The 26,733-nt window shown below is 48.9% G+C and overlaps 8 protein-coding genes across 8 annotated transcripts; 4 read left to right on the top strand and 4 right to left on the bottom strand.

Annotated features, from left to right (window-relative positions):
* Window positions 1–800: 800 nt before the first annotated feature.
* On the bottom strand, window positions 801–4,908 carry N7489_006287 (uncharacterized protein; the record flags this gene model as incomplete). Its single annotated transcript, XM_056712037.1, has 3 exons — window positions 801–3,912; window positions 4,009–4,676; window positions 4,750–4,908. 3 exons carry the CDS (start codon window positions 4,906–4,908, stop codon window positions 801–803), a joined length of 3,939 nt encoding a protein of 1,312 aa, XP_056565752.1.
* Window positions 4,909–5,343: 435 nt separating this feature from the next.
* N7489_006288 (1-phosphatidylinositol-3-phosphate 5-kinase FAB1) lies at window positions 5,344–12,910 on the top strand (the record flags this gene model as incomplete). Its single annotated transcript, XM_056712038.1, has 2 exons — window positions 5,344–12,752; window positions 12,805–12,910. 2 exons carry the CDS (start codon window positions 5,344–5,346, stop codon window positions 12,908–12,910), a joined length of 7,515 nt encoding a protein of 2,504 aa, XP_056565753.1.
* Window positions 12,911–13,596: 686 nt separating this feature from the next.
* On the bottom strand, window positions 13,597–14,999 carry N7489_006289 (uncharacterized protein; the record flags this gene model as incomplete). Its single annotated transcript, XM_056712039.1, has 6 exons — window positions 13,597–13,942; window positions 13,999–14,029; window positions 14,092–14,159; window positions 14,222–14,339; window positions 14,392–14,773; window positions 14,832–14,999. The coding sequence occupies 6 exons, from the start codon at window positions 14,997–14,999 to the stop codon at window positions 13,597–13,599; spliced, it is 1,113 nt and encodes a 370-aa protein (XP_056565754.1).
* Window positions 15,000–16,655: 1,656 nt separating this feature from the next.
* On the top strand, window positions 16,656–18,259 carry N7489_006290 (uncharacterized protein; the record flags this gene model as incomplete). Its single annotated transcript, XM_056712040.1, has 5 exons — window positions 16,656–16,970; window positions 17,036–17,162; window positions 17,230–17,353; window positions 17,421–17,875; window positions 17,946–18,259. 5 exons carry the CDS (start codon window positions 16,656–16,658, stop codon window positions 18,257–18,259), a joined length of 1,335 nt encoding a protein of 444 aa, XP_056565755.1.
* A 1,457-nt stretch (window positions 18,260–19,716) lies between these two features.
* Window positions 19,717–21,700, bottom strand: N7489_006291 (pyruvate kinase CDC19; the record flags this gene model as incomplete). The annotated part of the gene is made up of 7 exons (XM_056712041.1): window positions 19,717–19,965; window positions 20,019–20,100; window positions 20,159–20,992; window positions 21,074–21,276; window positions 21,329–21,375; window positions 21,443–21,487; window positions 21,577–21,700. The coding sequence occupies 7 exons, from the start codon at window positions 21,698–21,700 to the stop codon at window positions 19,717–19,719; spliced, it is 1,584 nt and encodes a 527-aa protein (XP_056565756.1).
* A 914-nt stretch (window positions 21,701–22,614) lies between these two features.
* On the top strand, window positions 22,615–23,045 carry N7489_006292 (DUF1748 domain-containing protein; the record flags this gene model as incomplete). The annotated part of the gene is made up of 2 exons (XM_056712042.1): window positions 22,615–22,635; window positions 22,698–23,045. The coding sequence occupies 2 exons, from the start codon at window positions 22,615–22,617 to the stop codon at window positions 23,043–23,045; spliced, it is 369 nt and encodes a 122-aa protein (XP_056565757.1).
* Window positions 23,046–24,031: 986 nt separating this feature from the next.
* N7489_006293 (uncharacterized protein) lies at window positions 24,032–25,099 on the bottom strand (the record flags this gene model as incomplete). Its single annotated transcript, XM_056712043.1, has 1 exon — window positions 24,032–25,099. The coding sequence occupies one exon, from the start codon at window positions 25,097–25,099 to the stop codon at window positions 24,032–24,034; it is 1,068 nt and encodes a 355-aa protein (XP_056565758.1).
* Window positions 25,100–25,641: 542 nt separating this feature from the next.
* N7489_006294 (uncharacterized protein) lies at window positions 25,642–26,466 on the top strand (the record flags this gene model as incomplete). The annotated part of the gene is made up of 3 exons (XM_056712044.1): window positions 25,642–25,782; window positions 25,844–26,069; window positions 26,120–26,466. The coding sequence occupies 3 exons, from the start codon at window positions 25,642–25,644 to the stop codon at window positions 26,464–26,466; spliced, it is 714 nt and encodes a 237-aa protein (XP_056565759.1).
* Window positions 26,467–26,733: the final 267 nt, after the last annotated feature.

Genomic DNA, 26,733 nt, shown 5'->3' on the forward strand with positions numbered 1-26,733 from the left:
GAGGAATCATTAGTATCTACCTGCCTGCAAATTTGGTTCAAATACAAAATCCGTCTACAAATATCATCTGGCTCTTCAATCTCTAACATAGTCTAATTAAGACAGTCTTCTGTTCCACTCCCACCTAGTTTGATGTAAATATAGCGTAGTATGTGGATATTTCCTCTGGCCCCGCTGACCTATCTTACCCACGAGGTTCGTTTCTTCTCTCGGTGTCCAAATGGCCCTACTCCGTACTATCGTGAAATAAGACACTGACCCTTGCGAGCTCCGGCAGGGCAGGGGGCTTCAGGGGTCGAAGCTAGGATCTGCAGCGAGGCCTGAGCATGGTTGTTGGCTGCCGATCTCTACTTCGCCATGTTCGATGTTATCAGAGGTGTTAGCGCCCCATGGGGAATTCGGGAAAAATAAATCCGAGTGGATTCTTCTTTGCTTCTCATATTTATGGAGCACGCGTATGATCATGTATAATTTAGTGAATTATCATGGTTGGTACGGAGTATTGTCACGCACTCAGTGAGAGTAAAGGTTTCAAGGCTTGCGGCCTCTAGTTCAGTATCCAGGGGCTAGCTAAAAAGAAAATAATGTACAAAAAGAATACACGAATCTGAATCTGAATCTGAAAAAAATAGGATAGTACACCATCCCATCCATATTTCGTTTCCTTTTGCTCAAGTAAGCATGAAACGATTCCAAGGTTGGAACGGTATCTGCCGTTATGCGATCAGCCAGCCGCTGGCCCGTAGAAAGTAGAAATACAATTGTTGAATGAATGGAAAGTGTCGGCACAATTACAATCGTTAGGTATCAGGGTTCTTTTGTTGGTTGTAGGTGGGCCGACGAATGACACCCTTCTCATCAACTAGAACCCTAGCTCCACCGCGACGACGGAGTTCCTGAAGAACGTTCTGGTCTTGGCGCGCCCAGCGCTTGAACGGCGTGTCGGGGTCATCAGACCATACAGGACCTGTTGGGAAAATGTTCCGAAGAGATCGGAACCAGGGCCTTCGTTGCCTTGGTCTCTCGAGCTCGGCATTATTCAGAGAGCCTAGGGGCACGGGCGGCGCTGGAGGTGCGGGGGAGGGAGAGGCAGGGGAAGAGATGTGGCGATCGTCCGTCTCATCGCCAAGTTCAATGCTGGCAGTTTCATGATGAGTATCGTCTGCTTCCTGTGTCTCTTCAATTTCGTCCATGCCGGTTTCGGCCTTGTCAACATCGTTCGGATTAAACGAAATGCGAATATCATCTGCGTCGTATTGCGTTGCATCGATCATCTCTTCATCATCGTTGGAAAGCACAAGCTTGTGATCATTGCTGCTAGAGATATTTTTGGGAATCGTTTCATTGAAAGAATCATCTGCCTCAACTTTGAGCTCCACCGAATCCGGGCGGGTGCGAGCAGACGGGGATGGCGAGGACTGTGTTGTAGCGGGCATGTTGGCATCCGGGACAGGAACATCACCAAAGGACCGGGCGTGGAGGTTTGAGAGCTTTTCCACAAGACTGGCCGTGAAAGAAGTGTTGGCGACTTCGCTTTGCGCCGCTTTATCCTGGGTTACCTCGCCTTGGATTGTCACTTGCTGTGGAACCGGCGGGTTTCCTAGCTCGAGACGGGTAGTCGGAACAAACTGAGACGCGACTATGTCAACTCCGTGGGCTGTTAGGCTTCTCTTTTTATGCCGGGGGCGTGAGAATTTCGAGCAAAAGAAGTCTTCGTAATCCAGTTTCCCCGACTCTTGAGATGAGCATTCTGCAAGATAGCGTGGGTACTCTTCCAGATGTTGGATGACAAAGTCATCCCATAAGAACGATCGCTGCAGTTGGCCCTTTTGCCGCATTGCCTGCAGTTTCGAGCACATCTCAGTAAAGTGAGGGAAATCACCAGAATACGGCGAATAATCATTGCAGAACTTTTCATAAATCGTCTGTGCTTCTGCGTACTTGTCGGACTTGCCGATAAAGCCTTCTCGCCGTGCCACCAACTCGGCATTTGGACTGTGCGTTGCCTTTTGGCCAGTGTCAGCACTCCCGCGGCGTAGGCGGCGTGAACGTTTGGATGGTGATTCTCGATGAGCAGCGACCCAGGTGGTGGATTCCATAGGGGACAAATCCTGCATGTGCGACGCTCCGTCTAAGGAAAAGAGTCCTCTTGAGGAATCATGGCTTGATTCATGAAGTTGAGACACGGACAGCGAGTGACGCCTAGGATAAGGAAAAGAGGATGGGTCGTCCGAGGGGCCTAGATGGAAGATAGACGATCCACGTTGTCGTTGAGCAGGTCGCGATGAATCAAGCACAACGTCTGAGGACGACTGAACTGTCGCCTGTGATGGTGCATGTACACTGCTGGTCTGAGTCTGAGTACCTAGCACATCCAGTCGTAGTGATTCGTCTGCCAATATCGGCAAAGATGGATTTGATGCCTCCTGGGATAGGTCACTTTGCCCGTGGCTATCTTGCGAGCGATAGGTATCGAGAATTCGAGACGAGGGAGATGTCTTGGCAGCCTGAGAGTATGGCTGCTGAGAGCTCGGGGCCTGAAACCCGGCTCTCTGTTTGCTCTGCTTGTTGGAATTCGGATGTGTGATATGGACTGCAGGTGTCTCTACCACTTGGATAGTCCCACCTGCAAGACTTGGAAGCGATGGTCCCGAGCTAGTAAGCTCCTGCTCAGGTTGACTGCTTATTGGAAGGCTTCCACCCAGAGGAAAAGGAACAGTTGTTTCCATCTCTGGTTCATCATCACTCTCATCGACACTTGATTCGTCACACACTTCAGGTTTGAATGGGGGATTTTCGGCGGTTTGTTCATCATGACAATGTTCTTGTGTTACACGCTGGGGTCCATGGAGCGATTTTGAAGCGTTGGGCTTTGGAAATGGGTCATTTCCAAGGTCACACTCCAAAGACAACGGATTTACCGGGCCTGTTACTTCAGGAGACGGAGAACATTGCTGCTCTACTGTCTCGATGACGCGCTTTGACGAGACAATAACCCCCTGCCCTGGCTGAGAAAGAGCCCTGGGAGATCCGTTCACCATGCCCACATCACCATCTTCTGTAGGTTGATCGACGATATATTGAGTACTGCTTGGCGTAGGGATTCTTCTAGTAGGCCTTCTGTAGACTTCGGGGGAAACCGTGTCTCGTGGAAGAACATCACGGGCAGGTGTCCTAATGGGTGACGGAGACCATGATAAAGGAGATGTAAACGCGTCTTGCGGGGTCGGAGTATGGCCACGGTCAGATACTTGCTCTTCCTCTGCTCCTTCTTCTCCTTCTCCTTCCTCTCCTTCTCCTTCTCCTTCTACTCCCTCCCCTCCTCCTCCTTCTCCTTCTTTTGTCAAATGTTGTCGTTTTCGTGCAATGTTGTTCCATTGTGTCAAAAGATGAGGTGGTACATGGCATAAGGGTGCGGATACACCGGGATCCTGAGGGATGAATTTGAGTTCTTCCAAAAGTTCTTTCTGATCTTTTGGAATATCAATTTCACTCAAAGGTATTTTCACCATTCCTTCCCATGGATTTGTTGCGGATAGGGGCATGATGTCTGTTTTCGTGGTTACTATCTGCACCCTAGGAAATGACGGCACGGGCTTATTTCGCACTTGCTCAGATTCAGTTTGGTCCGCCAACATCGCCCCTCCAGCATCAATGCGCTGTCGCTTTTTGGAGGGTGATGTGTTTGGGCTTTGCCGGCCCTGCGAGCCCAAGTCATCATCAGGAGCAGCTTGTGATGGCGGATCTGTACTGCCACGATGTCTTTTCTTCGAGAACTGCTGGTTGTCTCCCGTTCCAACAGTATGAACCCGGTCATGATCATCCGACTCATTTGGAGGCTGCGAAGCCCGAAGTCTACACTCCTCTATTAAGTCGTCCACGTCTCGTTCGAGACTGGCTGTAGCAGATCTACTAGTGCACGTCGCATCAGCAGTGTTGCTGGAAAGTCTCCGGAACAAGGGTTGAGCTCCGTTTAGGGGTCTATCAATGCTTTGTAGTGCCACTCACTTTCTTTCGTTCGGGAAGGGGGAATGTCTGCTTTCCCTTCCACTTTCACCTAGAGAGGGTCGGTGAGCCCCGCGACGCTCTCTGGGGGCTGTGTCGTTTGTTTGAATTTGGTTGTAAGGCGCGAGCAATCCTAGAAGGTCGGATGACCCCTTGAGGGAAACACGATCGGTCATTGGATTACCCTTCGGTGCGCCCTGGCGCATATGAGACGGGGGCTGGGAGAAGAGCAACTGTGATACCTTGTTCTGAGAATCATTGGTCGGTATGTTTGGATCACGCTGAGAATCGAATGAGTCGGTCAATCCGGCGTCTGTTTGACCATTGGAGCCAACATGCGCTTGGTTCTTCTGGATTTTCTCGCATGTCATAGTCATCAGAGTTCTGAGACTCTTCTTGAGCTTTGGTTTCGGCACATCCCCTCGTGAGACCGCATTTGGGCGGATAGTAAAGCGTTTGACTTGAAGGTAGACATCCGGGTTAGATGCTGAGTATGTAAAAATGAGCTTGATATCAGAAAGTTCAACTAGGTGCCTAGGGCCTCCTTTGATCGATGGTGGGCAGGGTGATGTGTCTCCCTGTGCGTCCGGCGAGTCACATAGAATAATCGCATCGATCTGGTTTTTTGAGTCTGTAAATGTGGCGCAATGCCTGTTCTCTCCTTGCTCCCACTTATAGACAAAAGACATACAGTTAGCAACAATTCCATTTTTTGGTCATTCACATTCGCTATAGCTGTCTTACCGATACAACAACAGCTGTCCTGAGTGCAGGCTTGCGGATACTGAAGCTGAGAGATCCACCAATATCCTCGACCTGAAACTCATCTTGATCATTTTGACCGAGGTAGAATGAGAGACATTGGTCGGCTAAAGCCGCGATCCAGGGACTTACTGGACTCATCGTACGAATCCAGCCTTGTAGTCAATGTGGTACACAGCATATGGGTCATAGCTGGTAGGAGAGAGCAGTGGACATGGGTTTTTTGTAACCCTAGCGTTTATTGAAAGAGAGAGGGAAAAAAAGAGAAGGTCGCACCGTATCAAGAATCCCACTTAACCGCGTCTTATCGATTGCGAGCCCTGCACTGGAGGTGGAGACGCGTCTAGCTTACTCAGCACCACCACGTCATTCGTGCGGAGGGCCAAAAGGACCTGCTCTTTTTTGAAGGAGTTTCTTTGTTCCCGATCACTTTGACAGACACTTTTACCGGACTGATCCTCTTCCTTTCTCCACACTCGTCAAGGCTGAGACCTTCCCGTACTCCTACCCCGAATGATCGGCTATCAACGGTGCCTGTATCCTGCGCGGAGATGACCTGAGACCTTTCTACCTAACATGGCTATGGATTCTCAGCAGTCTCAGGACTCGCGAAGTCCATCTGCATCTACAAACTCGCTTCCTCTTGGGCGACGCGGATCACGCGACTCTATGGCCACGACCCAGACTGAACGGGAATCGATGAATGCAGCTCTGGATAACTACCATAATGCAGCGTATCAGTCCGAGTCGCTCACTCTCTTCAGCGAGTTCACTAGCCCGCCAGCTCCGGCTGCTACATCAGATGAGAAAGGATTGTCTGACGAATTACAAGGTGGGCTAAGTGGTCTGTATAGTCGCTTTAGGACTTCCGTCGGCGGGGTGAGGGATATTGTCAGCGGTGGTGGAAAGTCTACAGGCAAAAATGCGGCAGAAACTCCTGCGGCCAAGACTCCTATGCCGGAGCATTCAATGGCAAAACCAGTCTCAGACGTGGCTACAAGCTCCGCTGATTATCCGCCATCACAGTCCAACTCGTCACAAGGATCAAGGCTCCACTCGCCTGTTGTGGCAGAGTTTCACACCCACCAAGATTCTGTACAACAACCGAATGTAGGAAAGAGATCAAGAATATCCTCCAAAAGTGGCAGTATATCTTCCAAGGCCTCCGTGTCACCATCCCCTGGAATCAAGCCCAGTATCGCACCGTTAACGAAAGCCACTGGTAGCGCCGTCGTGGCAGATCCTGCAATCACTCAGCTTCATGTGAACGTAATCGGAAAGCCGGACCGCTCAAGAAGCAGCTCCATCAATGGCCCCTTCCAGGGAATCCACAATGCAGAATCGACAAGTATCGGCAGCAAAGAAGGCCCTGTGGATCTTTCCATGAGTCAAACATCCTCTTCATTGAGTCAGAACCTTTCTAGTTCGCCTATTCTGTCTGCCAAAATGCAAGGCAGCCATCACGAGGAATTTAACTCCAAAGAATCACTCTTCTCAGCGACCTATACTCCAGACAACCAGTCTCGGCACTCCATCTCTACTCCAGATCAACAAAAGCTGCCCGAAAACCCCTCCCAATCAGCTGACGTGCAAAATCCCAAGCTATCTGAGCCAGTCCAGGATCACATATCTCAACATCCGGGAGAAAGATCAAAATCACGGACATCTTTCCCTCCTGAAGAGCCAGGAGCTTCTGTTTCTGCGTCAAATAGCTTGTCAAAACTTTCCTCCCATGATGAGGTACCATGCAATGCTGAGAGACCCCCAAACAACATTGAGAGATCTATTCCTCGTGATAGCGCCAACATCAATGAGCCCCCAAAGGTTACAGCCCCTGGCAGATCTAATGAAGAGTCAACGTCCTCGGCCCGAGCAGCGCGACTGCCTGGCCACGTGGTTTCACGGGCTTCCACGGCCGAAACTACCACAACGGTCTCTTCATTGCCCCCCTTGAACACTGAATTCGATCGGACTACTGGCCAATCTCTACAAGCCAGGCGCCAACCTCTTGCCGGGGCCGACGGTGTTTTGTCGCAGTTGAGGAGTAAACTGCTTAGCAGGGATTTCTGGATGCGTGACGAAAATGCGAAAGACTGTTTCCATTGCGGAGAACCTTTCACAACATTTCGCAGAAAACACCACTGTCGAACCTGTGGTCAAATCTTTGATTCGAAATGCACTCTGCTTATTTCGGGAACAAGGTTCGGACAACCTGGGAGTATTCGGGTTTGCAAACCCTGCGAGAAGATGATCAATGCGCACGATGATGATTCATCTGAATTCTCCGATAGCGAACAGAGCCCCATAGTGGCCAATCCTCGAATTTCCGAGCTCAGCTGGACCAATACTGGACGGGGATCTGCGGATGACGATGATTCATCTTCGGTTGTATCTCAGTCGATCGATCACGTTTTGAGAACCCCGACGATGGCCATACCGGCCACACGACGTGCTGGAGAGGGACACAACCGTCGCTCGGCAATTCTTGAAATTGATTCGGATCGTCCTCTAGCACGACCTACCTCTTCGCGCTCTCTGCGGTCGTCGCTAGGTGTAAGGCCACACTCCATCAGTCACAAACGTCACCACTCTCGTCAGCAATATATCCGTGGCTTCAAGCCATACCATGAAGATCGAGCCCCCTTCCAACGCCGACATGCAGATGACATAGACGCTGAATCTCGACTCCCCGCCTTTCATAAGGATAACATCATTGACCCCGACCTTGCTCAATATCTCTCAGATGACGCCTCCAGTGGCGATGAGCAACCTAGTCTCTTGTCTGCAGTCTCTGAGGGCGCTCTGTCCAAGAGTGGGGGTGAAAATGAGAGGGCATCTTTTGGTGGGCTTCTTGCTGCCATGAAAAAGGGCAGATCTGCGTTTGGAGATCGAAATGTTCCCAGTACGAATCGGGACGCAGATGAAGCCAGTATCACCAGTTCAAGAGCCGTGAATCTCCCTCGTTTATCTCGTCGTCGAAACTTGAGCGTCACTAGCAGTTATCAACCGCGTCATTCGCCCAGGACATCAAAGGAGAGTATGCTTCCTCATGACAACTCAGTACCCGTCATATCTTTACCCGAGAGTGCAAAGCAGGGCGGGTTCAAGATGACCCGGAGTTCATCAATGAGGGGCACTGATGCGCCACCGGTGGAATTGAATAAAGCCAGTCTGGAACACGTACGAAAGCTTCTCCATCAACTACTTGTAGAATCGGCTGTGCCAAATGGCGACAGCTGGGAGAACGCCTTGATGCCAATACTCATGAAAGCAGCAGACGAGGTCAATCCTGATGTCCAAAACGGAGATGATATGGACATTCGACACTACGTCAAGTTGAAGAAGATTCCGGGTGGCCGGCCTGGTGACACTTCTTATGTATCGGGACTCGTTTTCACCAAAAATTTGGCCCTAAAAGGCATGTCACGAAACATTTTACGTCCGAACATCCTGATCATCACGTTCCCTCTTGAGTATGCTCGCCAACAACATCATTTCATGAGTCTCGAACCTGTCATTCGCCAAGAGCGGGAGTTTCTAGAAAACCTGGTCAGTCGCATCGCAGCATTGCGTCCAAACCTGCTGTTGGTCGAAAAAACTGTTTCTGGCCTGGCTCTTGGCCTCCTCGAGCAAGCTGGAATTGCCACCGCATACAACGTAAAGCCATCCGTTCTCGAGGCTGTGTCAAGATGTACGCAGACCAGGATTATGACGTCTATGGACAAGCTCCTGACGACCACATTGCATAGTGAGTGCAGCAGCTTCGACGTGAAAACCTATGTCCATAACGGTCGAAAGAAAACGTACATGTACATCTCCGGCTGTCCAAAAGAGCTCGGGTGTACCATTATTTTGCGCGGAGGAGATGATCAAGTCCTCAGGAATGTGAAAAGGATCACTGAGTTCATGATCTACGTTGTGTACAATCTCCGCCTAGAAACAAACCTTATGCGAGATGAATTTGGGAAGATATCAACGTCACCGACAGAGGAATCATCAATACCCGACAAAGACAAAAACTTGAATCCGCAGATTACCAGCCGTGAAGGCGAGGCACATCTAGCCGACCCATCTTCTCTTCAACAGGGAACAAACGAGAAGCTTGGTGGTATATCTGATAGCCAAATCCTCGTTGATGCCGATGCTGCAAAAGTTCCAGACAGCATCCCAATGCCAACATACTATAACGATATGGTTAAAGATTACGAGACAAAGATTTTGTCGGCCTCTCCTTTCGTTAAATTCGAGCCTCCGTATCTCCTGACGCGTGCGCGCGAAATGGAACGCAGACTTTCATATTTGAAGTCTCTTCGTGATCAAGACCGCAATTCTAATCAGATCACCGATGAAAATGTCAAACCACAGAAATTTGTCCTCATTACCCCGGAAATGGTCCATCAGTCACCGCAAGATGCGCCAGCAAAAGTGAAGGAAGTATTGCATGCTGCTCATGAAGCCGAGTACGATCGGGCACTTTATCACCATCAAACCCAAAAACGTCAGTGGGAAGCCTATGTGGCGGGGAATTCCAACATGTTTGACCCTTATGCACATCAGAACCTGGTCGTTCTTTACAGTGTTGTGTGCACAACAACATCAGTCCCCTGCTCAGGGCCAGATACCTTTGCCCTGGAATTCTACAATGAGCATGGAGATGATACGATCTTCGAGTCAGACCTCACACTTGGGCAGTATGTCGAGGACCTTTGTCTCACAGCTAATTCCGTGTGCACCGTCAACGGCTGCGAGAAGCGCATGTTTGAACACCATCGCCAGTATGTACATGGCGAGGCTCAGATCAGCGTTCTAGTCCAGCCTTATCCTTGTAAGCTCCGTGGGCTCCACAATGCGGTGCTGATGTGGAGTTGTTGCAAAATTTGCGGCAATGAAACTCAGGTCCTGCCTATGTCGCCGAGCACATGGAAATATTCCTTCGGAAAATACTTGGAGCTGTGTTTCTGGGGCAGACACTTGCTTGCCCGTACTGGAGGTTGCTCCCATGATTTGCGGCGGGATTACCTCCACTATTTTGGCTACAGGGATCTTGCTTTGCGAGTCCAATATGACCCTATTCGTCTTCTCGAGATTATCGTTCCACGGCCTCGTGTCACTTGGAAGGTGGACAATGATCTGAAGCTGAGGAACGAAGTATATTTGCGCACTGAGCAACGCCTTAACAAGTTTATGGCGTCTGTTCAAGACCGATTGAAAGGCATCAATGTCGAGAGTGTTGTTCCCGAGCTACTGGAGAGCTGCAAGACAGAAATCGAGAATCTGATCAAGAAGAGCCATGAAGACCATAGCTCTTTGGTCCGGCACTTACAAGACACATACACAAGCTCTCGCTACTGGGAGATCATACCCCTGAATGAGGTTCTCCGTGCAGTGCAAGAGAAGGTCGTCGAATGGGACACGACATTTGCCGATTTCGAGATGAACTTTTTCCCATCTGAAAAAGATATTAAGCATATGGCAACGCTGCAACTCAAGAAGATCTTCCTCGACAAAGATGCAACGTCAGTTTCTACAGATGATGCCCTTCAGACTCCTACGGATGTTGAAGATGAAATCAACCAGACAGTTGACAGGCCACGGATGATGCGACGCATGACGCTTTCGCCGGAGAAAGCACAGAATGTACTGGTTTCCGTTGTCGAGGAGCATGCTGGCAAAAAGCACCGCGAGGATCTCGAAGAAGTCGAGTTGCCCTCGCCTCCGGCATCGGCCGAAGAAGCAACTTTGTCAATCGATGCAGCCAGTGGAACGAGGCCCTCTCCCCAGGATGACGCTGTCTCACAAGAAGAAGTCCGTCATCTCGACTTGGCTGTTCCTACTGGCCAATCGGAACGCAGCCCCGTTGGTCTTGCTGGCATTTCGAGCCAATCTTCCGTCAACAACGATCTCCCTGTGATGATCCCCGGCGACGGATCGTCAGAATCATCACCGCCGGAAAGTGCTGAGGCCCCAGATCAAGGAATCAAGAATCGAATTGAAGATAGCGGGGCTTCCGATATGCCAAGTACCCCAGTACGTCGGCCTTCGGCGATACCAAGACCTACCGAGCCAGCCGTTCGACGCCCCAGTAAGGCACGATCACCTCCGCTTTTGCGTACTCAGTCTCAGCCAGCAAATCTACCACGATCATCTCACAGCGTTCAACTTCCAGGGTTGAAAATGGCATTCACCAACCCAATTGATCCGGAAAAGCCTGCGGCCCAATCACCAACAAAGTCATCGGATAGAAAGTTTAGCGATCGTTTGGGCTTCAGTTCCCTCAAGAACGCCCGATTTGCCTCGAGTCACTCGCTTATTCCACGGTCTGCTCCAGGTAAAAAGGGAATATCGCAGGTTTCTCATCTCGCCAGGCATTTTGAACAACTGAGTCGTGAGTTCGAAAAAGAGAGACAGCGCGAAAGACGTCAACGCGCTGCCAAGGGCACTCAGTCCCGAGCATTCCCATTGGCTTCATCGAAGCCCATCGTGGAAGTCTATCGAAATGTACGAGAGGCTGTTGAAGAGCGTGAACCACCGGTTGATACTGATGAATCTCTGCCCTCGGCTCCACGGATCCCAATGGACGACATGAGTCGCAAGAGCGACGAACTTACACATGGTCATATAACTCCTGACGAACCCTCTCTGCCAACCGATTCTTCCCCAGAGCCTTTGGAGGCAGACAATGCCCTCTGTCCTGACAACCAACTATTATCTGGCGGCGAAGCAGATGATCACCAAAGTGATGAGGATCAAAACGTGGTTGGGGAACTCCATCCGGTAGATTCCCATGAAGAGACCAAACAATCACCCGAGGACGATTCAATTGATTTCAAAGAACTACCTAAACATGAGCGCAACACGCTTCTGAAATTGCTGACAAACTTCTGGTCTGAACGTTCTGCAAGTGGGTGGGCGTCTCTTGACTATCCACTCAGTGTCATGGATCATGTCTTTGCTGATTGCAATATCATTGTTCGCGAGGATGAACCAAGCTCTTTGGTGGCGTTCGCTTTGGACTCTTCCGATTACAAAGAAAAGCTTTCAAGCATTCAACAGCGGTTTGACGAGGCGGAAGAAAACAAACCAGATGCGGGAGATGACATCGATGCTGCGAAGGAAGCGCGGGTCGAACATGCTCTCTTGCGACCTACGGGCACACACCTCAAATATCAGTTCCAAGAAGGACAAGCCAAGATGCTGTGCAAAGTATTCTACGCTGAACAATTTGATGCTTTACGCAAAAAGTGTGGTGTGGCAGATCGAATCGTCGAGTCGTTGTCTCGGTGCGCAAAGTGGGACTCGAAGGGTGGCAAGACAAAATCGTTATTCCTGAAGACCCTCGACGACCGCTTCATTCTGAAGTCACTCTCGCCGATTGAGACGCAGGCTTTCCTCAAATTTGCCCCGGCCTATTTCCAAATCATGTCCGAAGCCCTGTTTCATGAACTCCCTTCCGCAATTGCCAAGATGTTTGGCTTTTACCAAGTCATCATCAAGAACCCAGTCACAGGAACAGAGTTCAATTGGTTCTTGTTATTAATGGAGAACTTGTTCTACGACCGTGTCCCTACGCGCATCTTCGACCTGAAAGGCTCAATGCGCAACCGCAAAGTAGAGAGCACCGGTGAACGGAACGAGGTTCTCTTGGACGAAAACATGGTGGATTTCATCTACGAGACACCTCTCTTTGCTCGCGAGCACTCTAAGAAGCTTCTAGGCCAAAGTGTATGGAATGACACACTCTTCTTGGGTCGCCAAGACGTCATGGACTACTCGCTCATGATTGCCATCGATGAAAGTCGGAACGAACTCGTGGTAGGGATCATTGACTGCATTCGCACCTACACTTGGGACAAAAAGCTGGAGTCCTGGATTAAGGACAAAGGATTTGGTGGCGGTGGCCGCAATCGACCAACGGTCACAAGTCCTAGGGAGTACAAGGGCCGTTTCCGTGAGGCAATGGCCAGATACGTGCTTCAAGCTCCAAGGTTAGTTGATATATCTTCTCTTGAGTGTGTAACTGAACACTGACGATTGCAGCTGCTGGCATCAATTCCAACCAAATGCGATGTACCGCTATGAGAACCAGACCGCTGAATTTGAGACTATTGATGGGAACGGGTTTGTGGAAGACGCTGGTTTCTAGTGGTTGGCAGTCTCCATTTTGATGTCTTTCCATGAACAACTTACACTAACGAATTACGACCTCACGAATCTGCATGAAGAGGCGGAGCGTAGCCTGATGCTTTCATTTGTTGCGAATTTCTTATTATCGTGACTCTACATTGCCTCTTTCGGGACATTCATTTCATATCAGCATTTCCATAGCCAGTCCCACTTATTTTAGTGTATTGAATGGGATCTCAGTTTCCAATAAACCACTTCGTACAACGTCGTAAACAGTACAGCTCTTTTCATCCTGATTTCTAATGCGCGATCTGGAGATGCCTCTTGTAGTTAGTCCAGACACCCAGGCATTGGGCTAGTACATCTTTTGATACTAACACAAAACCGGGATAAGCCATGATAAGCCATATTTACGAGGTCGTGTTTCATGCATGCTACCTAACCTGTGAATATATTCAAAAATTTTATCCATTTGGGAAGAAAGGATATTGCCCAGTTTCAATCCAATCATATGTAGTACATAATATATACATTTTAACAAAGGTGTATGCAGCCCGTGGATATTAATTTGTGCAGAAAATGCAGCGCCTATCGGAAAAATACTTTTCATGCGACGCAATATTCGACGGGTCATGGTGGTTGGATGGCTAAGTGAATTTTGTCCCTGTTGCGTTTTGGGGCAGGTAGGCGTCTCGCCATGCGTCTTTACCAGGGGGTATATCCTGGCCCTGATTTTGGAGATGACTCGTACTCGACAATCACATCATCTTTCCGGTGTATACGTCCCAGAGGGTGGCTATTATTCCCTTGGTCATCGGTGGGAAGGATGCTTTCCTGACTCTCTTGGTTGTCGATGTTGGTGAAGCCGAGGTCGTCGTGCGTTCTTGACTGCTTGGATCGATGGAACGAGGAAGGGAAATTGCTGCTGTTTTTGAGCTGATCGCTCTTTCCTTGACTGTAGGAGCCCATGGCTCGTTTGCCGAGAATGATTTCGAGGAGTGGTTGTAAGGTGGGAATGCACGATGCTATAACGACGACGTCGGCCTCGATACTACCGGAAAACAAAGGGTTAGGTTGTATAAATAATAAGAGATGGGAGGTACTTACTTGGTCCACATGACAAGGTCGGCAGTACCGTCTTTGGTTTGGTCAGTCTTTGATTGTACTTAGAGGGATAATAAGGGTCGTAGAGAGACTCACATGTATAGTCAGATTTGTCGGCAAGTCCATGCAGCTGGGTACACTTGACAATGGCCATTGCAGAAGCACTTCGCCGCCGCTCCAGTCAGTTTCTGCGCAATATATTCGAGTTGGAGAGATATCGACTTACATTGAACCAAGCCCTAAAGCAGCACATAGCGCAATTCTCTTCCGTAGAGACATTTGGAGTTTCAATAAGACAGTGGTCGGATAAACGGCCAGGGATAGATCAACAACAGCGGAGATGGCTAGAAGTACCGGGTTAATTTCGAAGGGTGCAGATTTTAAAGGGGGACCTACCTCCAGTGAAGATAGCATAGTTAATTAGTATCGTTGTACTCTTGCACTTAGCGCCAGCTGCGACAAGTCTGGGCTTCCACAATGCCTCTGCCGGATCACACATTGTGAACAAGATTATAATGCAGATAATAGACACGACGGCTGCGGTTCCAACCATCACCCACAATATTGTCTTATGCATTGGCTTGGGGTTCAAGATCCGGGTCAACATGGACGTCACAGCAATCTTGGGAAGAGTGAAGGAAAGAATCCCAAACAAAAAGCTGACTGTGTTGAGCAGAATGGCCATCTCCAGGTTGTCCATAGTCAAGTACTTGGCATGTTTTCCGAAGCCCACACCCACGCCTACTGTAGAGATTGCGCAGTATGCAAGCCCCAATATCTAGGACAGAAGCTCCAATTAGATCCAAGCAGAGAAGACAGAGCTCGAAATTACTTACCATAGAAGCCACAATCAAATAATCATCCATGCCAAAGTTGCGCAGCAACTTGAGTCGGATGTAAACCCTAGCTATGACCATGACGGTTGTTAGTCCAGTCAAGGTCCATAGGACAGCCAGGATCTTAGGGCCCTTGTCATCGTAAAGATTTTCGGCGGTGACCACCATTATGTTAAGATTGATGCCGAAAAAGCGAGGAAGCGCAAGAAAGTGCGACCCGTTATTTTATATAAACCTATAGTTACGCGACACCTTAGAAGGGCTAAAATTAACACTAGCACATGGATTTACATGGAATATACGCTTGTATGGACAAGCTTGATCTGTTCCTTTCATGACTTGATCAGTTATTATTCTATTATTCTAGACGGTCCATTAAACGGGAAATCCTACGACTTTTTAGATGGGATGATCACCCTATTTTGGCAAGCTGCATTGTTTATCTTTCGACACAACGCCACTGTCCGGCGATTAATCTCCGGGGCTAAGGTTGCATACACTACGGAGTACTGTACGGAGCACGGAATACGGAGTAGATAACTAGTCCACCTTTAGTCAAATAGGGGTATAATAAACTTTGGGGGTTCTTGTCGCACTAGTCAATTAGTCGATGCCGCTGAAAGGCATAACAGTAGAAGCTTCGGATGGTCCCATCTCAGTATCCGGCTGACAGACCTAGGTAAAAATGGCCTTGGAGATACTTACTCCGAACACACTGCCTTGATGTCTAATAGCTGGGCTGTTAGTCTTAAGATACGGCCCAGACATTCTAAAAGGAAACGGATTGTGCAGTCTAGACCATGGGTAAAGTGCAGATCATATGTTGTCGGTTCTAAAAGTTGTACTAAGGGCTCAACTGGGATTTGACAGCCTGATAGCCCCACAGAACTAGTCCTAAAACGAAGAGAGCCGGTGGTTCCGGAAGCATGTATCAACCAGCCGGCCTCATGGGTCGTGTTGAATCAGACAAAAGCACCGAGTACGTCGAATTTAAGGAGTCCGGACCCCATACGAAAAAGCAAAACTTAGTCAAAGTATCGAAAATGCGCCACCAACGACCCGTTACCCCGTTTTACGGGATTTGGTGTGGATATTAATATATTTCTATCCACTCAGCCGGTTCTGTCAGTCTTAGCCCGTCTGATAGACATGGTCATTGATATTCACATGCATTGTATACATTTACAGGGTTCATTGACAAAAGTACATACGGAGTTGTACTTTTATACAAATGGAATAGGGGAATTCCAAGAATTGCCCAGTTCAGTTCGGCACTTCAACTACCCATAACGTGCACCATATGATAATAGACAGGTAATAGCTTAGTTTATGACATCTGATAGATCCTTCTGAGGACCTGGGGAAGGCCCATCCCTAATTTTAATTTTATTCCCTTCTTAGTATTATGTATGTACATCCGGAATAGGGAATACCGAGCAACATACTTTAGCGTGGAATGAGCCGTTGGACAATCTACTAGTTTATTTCCTGAATAGGAATACCGTTTAACTGTCATATCTCCACCTCCATGGCCCCCAACTTCGGCAAAGGAACAAATCCGTATGGGGCGGAATTAATTCTCGTCGATCTTCCTTGACAGACCCGCAGGTTTACACCCGGTCCAACCGTTGCTCAACCGGATGCGCGGAGTAGCTTTACCGAAATACAAGGAGACAGCGATTACAGCTTATTCCAAGGGGGATACGTACTTAGACACCTAGATACTGAATTCAGTTTATTTAAAGTCCCCTGAGTACTTTTGACTGATACATCTCTCCACGTTTTTCTACACTTTCCCACTTATTTAGATATATCACATTCACCATGACCGAAACCGCAACCCTTACATTGAATGAGCCCGTCCATGTTAATGGGAACTCGTACACGAACGGCGTACATCATGCAAATGGAGATTGTCAGACCAATGGAGACCTCCAGGATGCCTTCGTCGACCGCGTAACGATTTCCGCCAACACACCCGAGCTTGTTCCTGACCTGGTCGACCAAGTTGCCTCCCTTGGCAAAGTCGCCAGCCTGCAGGACCACACTGATCGAACAACGCTTTTGGAAGCCGCTCGATCACTGGTCTATGCACTTGAGACCCCGCGTGAGGCTATGATCAGATACTGCTGGTCCCAGGTAAGTCCCTATGCTTCTAAAGCTTCAACTCGTGTCATTGTCGGCAACTAACGTTGACTTCGTAGTCTACTCTGTATGCTTCTCTGGAGACAGGCGTTGACCTGGGACTTTTTGTTATTTTGTCCAAGGATGAGAAGTCCAAGTCTGCTGCCGAGCTGGCGAAGGCCACAGGTGCTGACCCAGTTCTTCTTGGTATGTGACTGACCATCTCCCCCTGACCCTTGTCAGTACAGCTAGCTAACCATACATCTCTCATCAGCTCGCATCCTCAAGCACTTGTGCGCAATGGGAGTCATCCTCGAGACCGGTCCTAATGAATACCGCCGCACGGGGGTTTCCATTTCATTGAGCATGCAACGGTACAGTGATGCATACCCTTGCATGTAAGTCTGAGGCCACGGACCTGGAGTCAAAAAGATATAGTACTAACTAACTCATCTCATCAACTAGGACTAACTGCATTACTTCCGGTATACTTGCTCTACCTGCCCAGCTCAAGAAGGACGGCTATACCAACCCATCAAACGGCAAGGAGTGTGCCTTCCAGCGTGGATTCCGAACCGACCTTCACTTTTTCGAGTTCATGAAGGAGAACCCAGAGGCTGCTAGTCAGTTCAACAACCACATGTCTGCCTACCACCAAGGACGTCCTAGCTGGATGGATGTCGGTTTCTACGACGTACCCAGCCTATTCTCCAATGTTACACAGGATGATGTTCTCCTCGTCGACGTCGGCGGCAGCGTGGGCCATGATCTCTCAGAGTTCAGGCGGAAGTGGTCTGATGCTCCTGGTCGCCTAGTGCTCCAGGATCTTCCCGATGTGATCGGTCAAGCCAAGACAGGACAATTGCACTCCTCGATCGAGGCAATGGAGCATGACTTCTTTACTGAGCAGCCTATCAAGGGTATAGTTTTCCCTTATATAACCTGCTCTGTACCCAGATCAAAACTAATTTTTTTTTCTTTGCTTTATAGGTGCTCGCGCTTACTATATGCACTCTGTCCTCCACGACTGGACAGATGACAACTGTCGCAAGATCTTGAAGGGTCTCGTCGATGCCATGAAGCACGGACACAGCAAGATATTGATTAACGAGAATGTCATCCCCGATACCAACGCATACTGGGAGACGACCAGTCTTGATATTATCATGATGGCCGATTTTGCTTCAACCGAGCGGACTGAAGCTCACTGGCACCAACTGGTGGGATCTGCTGGGTTGAAGATCACGAAGATTTGGAGTGCCCAGAGAGGAGTCGAGAGTCTTATCGAGTGCGAATTGGCATAGGGCTATCAGGAGATGTGGTGCTCAGAGCCCTAGAATGTATAGTGCTTATATGAAATTAATATGTATATCTTGAAAATATGTGTCGCCCGACGCTCTAAGGATAGCCCCACGGTACCTGCAGCACGGAGTACCTTGACAGACCATACTTCATAACTGTAAAGGAGAAGCAAATCGCAGCATCTGGAGATGAATGGAGGTAGTGGCACAGGGACCGAGCGAGCGTGCAACAAGTCTAGCCAACAAATAACGTGGAAGGCTGTATTGGAATGTTCCAGCTTCGTAGAGAATGCAAGTTCCATGTAATAACTGACCAAAGTTAGTGATGATAAATCGTGATAAATACATACATACCTTCGGGCAGTTATTCGACCAGCTTTTACTACCACTGGGTGCTTGCAAATAATCTTCTCCTTATATACTATCCAGGACTGTTGGAGAAGATATCGAAGATTGACGTATCCTGACTTGCACTATAAGAAAGAAGATAAAATTTAGTTAAGGGGATAGTCCTTGTATAGAAGGTCAAAAATGACGTATGTATAGTTCAAAAGTGCCATTACAGCGATGTAGCCTACATTGGACTGAATATGAAAAATAGGGCTATTTTCATACCTTATAGAATCGGTTCCGTCAGCGCTGCTAAGGATATACCACCAAATTCCAATGCCAAATGACGCAGATCTATATAACACGGCTTTGTCTCAATGGAACCATCGGCAGAAACCGGGACCGGCCCGGTAAAGGCTCCGCGAAATTCGTTTTAACTAATTTCCTGGTCTGTCCTTTTAAATTCTCTTTTGATTCTCTCGCTAATGTGACAAGACAATTTCAAAAATCGCATTATTCCCTGCGCAGAGAAGGGAATCACTGATTCAGAATGTCGGCATATGTCCGGATGATATCGTCACATCCTCGGGCATATCGGGGGGTTTGAGCTGCCTCGGGTGCTGTCCCCCGCATCTGGTTTTCGTTCGACTTTCGTTCTTTTCTCCTTCTTTCTTCTGAATGGAGTGCTCTTTCAAGAGAATCATTCAAGTTTGAAGAGCGCATGGGCTCCGGAGCAGGTTTTCTATGCATTGGCATGCATACGCGAGAATACTCTGTCTGATTATAGCGACAATTCGCGAACTCTCGGCACGCGACATACCAAGTCCACAAGGACTCAAGCACAAAATACCAGTTTCATGTCTATTCAATTTACAATGTGAATTGTTTAGTCTTTACTAACCCACTAACTTGACCGGAAAGCATTAAATTCGTTTCATTTACATGAGCAATGTATTAACCTTCCAGGCTATGGTCCAGACCACCAGCGCAGAACAAACTTGGCTTCGAAAGAAAAAAAAGCGAGAAAAGAAAAAAGAAATGTATGTATCCCATCCGCACACCGGCGGTAAACAAAGCATGTTGGACCGTCAATCCCTGAAAGCTTCCCATTTGATGAGTTTACGGAAGGTTTACTCCATGGCGAGACCGAGGTTCTCGTCGGCGGGCACCACACGAACGGTGTTGGTGTGGCCCATGCCGCCACGCCATCCCTGGACACAGACGATAGGATCGCCCTTGTTGATGATTCCGAGCTTGAGACCGTGGTTGATACCCCACTTGAGGCGACGGTCGACATCCTCCTGCCAGATCTTGACGTTGAAGTCAGGCTTGGTCTCGGGGAAGTAGAAGGGCCACACACCGCGGTACAGGTGGGAGTACTGGAAACTGTTGTCAGTAAAGAACGACATTCGAACGACCGAATTGGACTTACCCGGGCAGCGGTCTCATTGCGAGTGACCATCAGGATGGGGCAGACGGGACGGTACTTCGACACCAGGCGAGCGGTTTTACCACTATCGACTCGTTAGTATGATCGTCATCCAAACGACAAGACGCCTTTCCGGCACATACCTGGTGGTCAGAACGATGATGGCGCCGGCGTTCAGCTCCAAACTGGCACTGACAGCGGCCATGGCAACGGACTCGGAGGTTTCGGTGGGGCGAGGGGCGAGGTTGCGCAGCTCGTCAAAGACGTTGAAATGAGGAATGGCAACCTCAGCCAGCAAGCAAGTCTCGGACATCATCTTAACGGCCTCGCAAGGGTAGTTACCCTTCGCGGTCTCACCAGACAGCATGACACAGTCGGCACCGTCGAGGACGGCGTTGGCAACATCGGAAACCTCAGCACGAGTGGGGCGGGGGTTGTATGTCATGGACTCCAACATCTGGGTGGCACAGATAACGGGCTTGCCCTTGATGTTGCACTTGGCGATCATCATCTTCTGGGCAAGGAAGACCTTAGGGGCGGGGATCTCGATACCGAGGTCACCACGGGCAACCATAACACCGTCGGTCTCGTCGAGGATCTCATCGAAGTTGTTGACACCCTGCTGGTTCTCAATCTTGGCGATAATCTGAATCTCCTTGCCATCCTCGCCAAGGACTTCACGGATGTGCTTGATATCGCTGCCGCGACGGATAAATGAAGCGAAGACCATATCGACCTTGTTCTTAACACCGAATCGCAAATCGGCAATATCCTTCTCCGAGAGAGCAGGCAGGTCTACATCAGTGCCGGGCAGGTTGACACCCTTGCGGGATGAGATGTTGCCGTCGTTCAGGCACTTCACCTTGAGGTTCTTCTCATCAACAACCTCAAGCACCTCGAAGGACATAATGCCATCATCAACATAGATGAGCTTGCCGGGAGCGATCACATTGGTGATGTTCTTGTAGTCAAGGTACCTGTTGCCACACACTTGTCAGTCCACGTCATCCAGCCACGCAAATGCACTGAACGAATGTTGATTCAGATGGTGGTCTTACATGTTCTTATCGTCAGAAGCAGCGGCGTATGCCTCATCGGTGGTGATGTTGAGCACGGTACCCTGCTTGATGGGGTAGTCCTTGTCACCGACGGTGTTACCGGTACGGATCTCGGGGCCCTTGGTGTCGAGGGCAATGGCAAGAGGGCGACCAGTCTGGATACGGGCGGCCTCGCGAGCGTTGTCAATGACAGATTGGTGATACTGCAGGCAAGTCAGTGAAGATCTTCATTAGATGTTGACTGGAGATACTGACGTCGTATGATCCGTGGGAGAAGTTCATGCGAACGACGTTAAGACCGACTATAGCCATGTCAGTCTATCTACCCAGCAAAACTGCCCATTTCCATCGGAAACTTTATTGTCATACCTGTGCGGAGAGCATTGATCTTCTCAGCGGAGTTCGTCTTGGGACCTGATCGACTGCCTGTTAGTAACCGGTTCTTTTTCTTTTTCTCTCCGTCGCAACTTCTTTGACGGTTCATTGTTATTGCTATGACATACCAATGGTGCAAATGATGGAGGTGCGGCGGAAGTTCTTCGCAGGCACCATCTCGGTGTTGAGCTTGGAGTGCCACTCCAGCTTCATGCGGTTGCTCAGGTGGTCGAGGGAGTTGGTGGCAGCCATTTTGATGTGATCAACGATTGTTGGATTAAAATGGAAAAGGGTAAGGTAGTTCTGATCAATTGAGAATCAGAGAGGATGGTAAGAAGAGAAAGGATGAGAGATGGAGGGGAAAGAGAAAACGGATGGGTGCGGGGCGGGAGGGAAAATGTTGGCCGCCGGTGTGAGTATTGGTGTTCCATCCCTAGACTTTTTTTTTAGTTCTTACTATTGACGCTGGACAATATGTCTACCAAATTAATCTGTGAATTCTCTGAAATATGAGGATTCGGCTGATCTTGTTTCTTTGTCTTTGTCTAGCTATATTTTCTATTTACTGAAGCTGGAGATGTTGGCAGAGGCGGCATAAATTATCCAGGCAGAAAAAAAATTATATATCAACTCCAGACTGGGTTGACCGCAAAAAAGCGGAGGATTGCCCCGTGCTGGCCTACGCGCTGTAGATTGGAGTCCTTCTATCAAATAAATGTGACAAATACAGACACCCAATTGATCCCCAAAGGCGAAGGGCGAAAGGGGATTCCGGTGGGATCAACGCTTATCGATAGACCGAATCCGGGCTAGTGCCCAGATGGACAACTGGACAACCTTGGCATCCCCAGCCTCATTGTGGATTATGTCAGGTACCCAGTTTAGGTAACCAGCCTCATCTCCAGCCACCCCTGGAGACGTCATGTGAATTTCCACGTGACCGCTCTTTAGGCCGATGACAGCTTGGGTCTCCTCTTACTTTTTGCTTCTCAAGCTTTTTGGTTACTGCCGTTTACACAATATTCACGGTGTTGACACCCTCTACCTGCATCATGGTAAGAGACCTTTGCTTGTTGATCCTGGACAACCGAGGTCCCCGCGACATAAGAGCATCTCATGACTGACTTGCATCATCTCTGCGATCTAGTTCGGCCGTCTTACCCACTATGCATTTGATGCGGTTCTCTGTGAGTCCTCTAAGTCTACATCGAACCTCGGAATACAAACTAACCGGTGCCTTCAATCTCAGTCTCCGCCTTCCTGGCGGGCGTCAAGCGTTCCACGGGCCTCACGTAAATATACCCTACCCCTCACGATCCTCTTCTTCCAAGCTAGCACTTATTCAGCTTGTTGCTCTTCATTCGTGCTCTCGATGTGGATGGTAGAACTGTTGGCTAACTCTGTTACTCCCGCGCACCCCGCTCGTTGGGTCGTGTGTGCGTGGGACCTTGATAGCCCCAGCCTCAATTCAGACAAGATCACAGACAACAAAGACATCAAGAAATGGGTCGACAACTACCTTGGTGTTGGCGAATGGATGATGGACCAGTCCGTGGCCGTCATGGGCTCGTCTTCCTGGTTCGAACGACGCCGGTGATTGGCGCCGCCATATCCAACTCGGGGAGGCAAATCGGCGATCCCTTTCTCACGACTTGATATTCGGCCATTTGATGGGTGTATGATTGCGGACTGACGTGTGATACATGGTGACTCAAGGGAGTGCATGAATTGCCGCGGGACTGGGCTGGCGGCACGAATGTGGGCCTTGATCTTGACGCTTGGCTTTAGGGCAAGGTGATACAATATCAGTACGTACAGATTGAGTCTGTGTTGTGGCCGTGTGGCTTTGTCAATCACCGAACACCACATGTATATGCTTCAAGGCTGGATTGACGAGTGATGACCAATTCTTATCTGCGCTCCAGCCTCCATTTTCGACCCAATGCTTTTAAAGGTCATGGCGTCTTGACTGTTTTTCGATACCTTTTATCTTTCTGCCTGCTCTATATCATCACACAAATCCAGCCATTAGCTTACCAGACAATCGTTGAAATATTTCCTTTGTAGATATGAACGAAAGTCACAGACGTGTCAAGACGTCTGTCACCAATGGGCTGTAACCCATATAACCCGAGTTCATTATCTTGGTGCATACCTACATATGTAGCTTAGGACGGTATCAAATGCTTGGAGCTGGGGACGTTGTTTTCTTAACTCTCCGTCGGAAAATTCCCTAGCTGGCGGGTTCTGGTCGAGAGTTCCGCTGTGGACTACATCGTTGTATGTTATATAGGGTGCCGAGCGTACATCTTGAAAATTCCTGGCTTTTGGACATTATCCGATGCTGCACTCGGGCACTTCCACTGTTACTATAGAACAAATGTACGAAAGCTTTCACAACTTAAGAATGTAAAGCTGTTATTCATGACTATCCCAAGCTACCCTGGAAGATAACGAACGAAAAGACGTGAGACGAAAACAAACTTCGGATTGAAAGAGACGCAACTAGAGGACTCCGTCTCTCACCGGAAGCATGGAAAGCTCCTACAACCTCGTAACGTTAACTCAGAGCCTGTTTTGCCCTCAGTTGACGTCCGTCAGCGTATCGATGTATCGGCAATCTCGGACCGCACGTTCAGCTATGGCCAGGTATCTTTCCTCAATGTTGCCCCAATCCCATGTCTTCATGAATCGTACTCCTTCTTCGACTCGCTTCTGGTAGTCCTCGTCGCTCTCTGGGTCATTGAGAGAAGTGCATATGGTCGTATTAGCAGGTCCGTCCTTGAGGATGTATGCAGATATAAAACCCCCAATGTCCTTTAGGACTCGAACCCGGCTACTGTCACCAATGGAAATCTGCAGAAGATGACGTATCAAGGACGACATGTAATGAGCAGGCTTGGGAGTGAGAAGGTGAAGCTCGTGGTCAAATGTCGACGGGACCTCAACAGTCTCCTCGAGAGTAAAACCAACCAATGACAGAGGGAGAAGATGGACACGCATCCAGCCCTGGCCATCAAGGTCGTGCATCAAGGATTGAGTTTCCCAGGATCCGGAGTATGCGGAGTATCCTCGCCACTTTTGCTTTGGAGGAAGAAGGCGAGGATAGTCGTTCTCGAGCAGCACCTGTGAGGCAAACAGTAATTGTTCATCGGGCACAACCCATTCCACAAGCTGGTAAGATGCCGTTAATGAGATGGTTAACTGAAGGACTAAAGATAGCTTTTCACCACTTACGATCAGAACCTCTGCATATCCGCATCTGTAAAGGACCTGGTTTCCGTACTCCACCACCGAGATGGCGTTGTCAATGAGTGCTTTCAGAGCATCCCTCATCACAGGATAGTGAGACTGTAGAGATTGTGGCTGATCGCCAGGTTGTGCGTCTTCTTTTTCAATCTGATGATCTGATTCTCCAAAGATGTCCAGGGTAGATTGGAGAGATGTAATTGGCTCGATGACCGGCGATGCAGGAAGCGGGGTGGGTGGTCCTTCAGTCTCATCGGGAGAAGATAGCGTCGACTTGATAACAGGTGAGGCAGGAAGGGGGATTGAGATTCCATCAGTCCCATCAGGAGAAGTTGTCCTCGCCTTGGTGACCGGTGAGGCCTGACGGGAGACTGCGAGCCCTTTGGTCTCCTCAGCCTCCATAATTGATAATCAAGGATTGCAAAGAAAATGAAGAAATGGCAGTTGAGACAGTTGGCGACGATGTAGCCTGTTATCCCAGACCTGAAGCGTAGTGAAAGGGAGCAGGGACGATGGAGTGGCAGAGAGAAGCCCTGGGGTGATAGACAACCTTGAGTCAATGATATGTGAGGTTGCGCTTGCCTAATCTTATGGCTTTCTCTTCCTCACTTCTGAGTAAACCATGATCTTTTTGTTTGCCTTCTTCATCTTTCCTTCTCTCGCTTTTTATATAAATATCAGATCACTCCTCTTGTTCTCCTTCTCTCTTCTCTTCCCCCCAACAACCGCTATCCAAAGCATTCTCTCATACTTCTTCCAGGAGTTTATTCTTTCTCAAGGACTGCTATATGTACCACCACTGCTTTCTTATTTCCTGCTTCTTCATTTCCCGCTTCTTCATTTCCCGCTTCTTCATTTCCCGCTTCTTCGTCTCCTTCATCTGCAACTGCGATCTGAGCCATCGTCTCCTTTCATTTTCTTCTTCTTTCTGAACAGCCGTCATCATGCCGCTGGACGAGACCCAATTCAATCACCTAGACGCAGCTGCGATAAGCCTCACCAGAGCTTTACACTCTGAGAACATTCGTTACCTATTCCTTGGCGGCTATGCCACAGGGCTAATCGGGGGCAACAGGATCACCGAGGTACGCATTTTTTTCTAATTCGCTTAGTCCCAAAGAACCTCGCGATCTGATAAATATACAGGATGTTGATATTGTGACTGATATCGACTGCCGCGAACTCCTGTTGAAACGACCAGGTTTCTCCCGAAGTACTGATGGCAGGCTCGCTTATGACTACCGTGGAACGAAGGTTTACGTGGATGTTATGGGTCCGAACAATTGGTCACGGCATATCCCAGACCCCAGAGCAACGGAAGTCTACAATGTGAACCCCGAGGATCGTCCAGGTCGCCGGCTAAATACGTCCAGTAAGCCCTTGCTCAACTAGTGTTGGAACTCCACTGACTTTAATTGACAGTGTCCATTGTCCATCCATCGGTGCTGGTCCTCACAAAACTCAAGCGTTGGAGCACGGCCGAAATGGCAACGGGGGAGACATCTCATCAGCGGGCTAGCACAGATCTCCAAGATATACTTACGATACTGCGGTGGCTGGAGATGCACAACCTCATGATCAATTTTGCTGGCCTCTCGGGGGTCCCCAGGTCTGAGCTGTTGTCGCTCCTCGCCAAATTATATTGGGCACAGAAGGAGGTGCGTCCGTATCTTGCGGCAACCTTGACCCCTGAGGAGCTCAGAGAGGTCCTGAATACGCGGTTGACGGACAAGGAAGTCCGAAGTCTTTACAACTCCCGTCTCCGTTAGGTGTTCGGAGGGTGTATGAAGCACTGTTGTCATTGCAACACAGGGCTTACAGGAGTTTACGGGACAGACGACGGCTCTGGAAACCTGTAGCTACCTAGGTACATATCTACTTGGTTAGCTGACCCAGAATATATGCGAAAATTGAACAGTAAATTCATCATTTTGTAAAGGTTGAGCTGATCTTTCAGGTATCTTGTCTACCTAGAACGTCGTATTCTTGTTTGACAATGATATGTACACTCCCTTGGTTCCTTGATAACCTCAGAC

Source organism: Penicillium chrysogenum (genome assembly GCF_028827035.1).
Source record: "Penicillium chrysogenum strain IBT 35668 chromosome Unknown utg000004l_segment0_segment0, whole genome shotgun sequence".
In the NCBI taxonomy this organism is placed as follows: Eukaryota; Fungi; Ascomycota; class Eurotiomycetes; order Eurotiales; family Aspergillaceae; genus Penicillium; species Penicillium chrysogenum.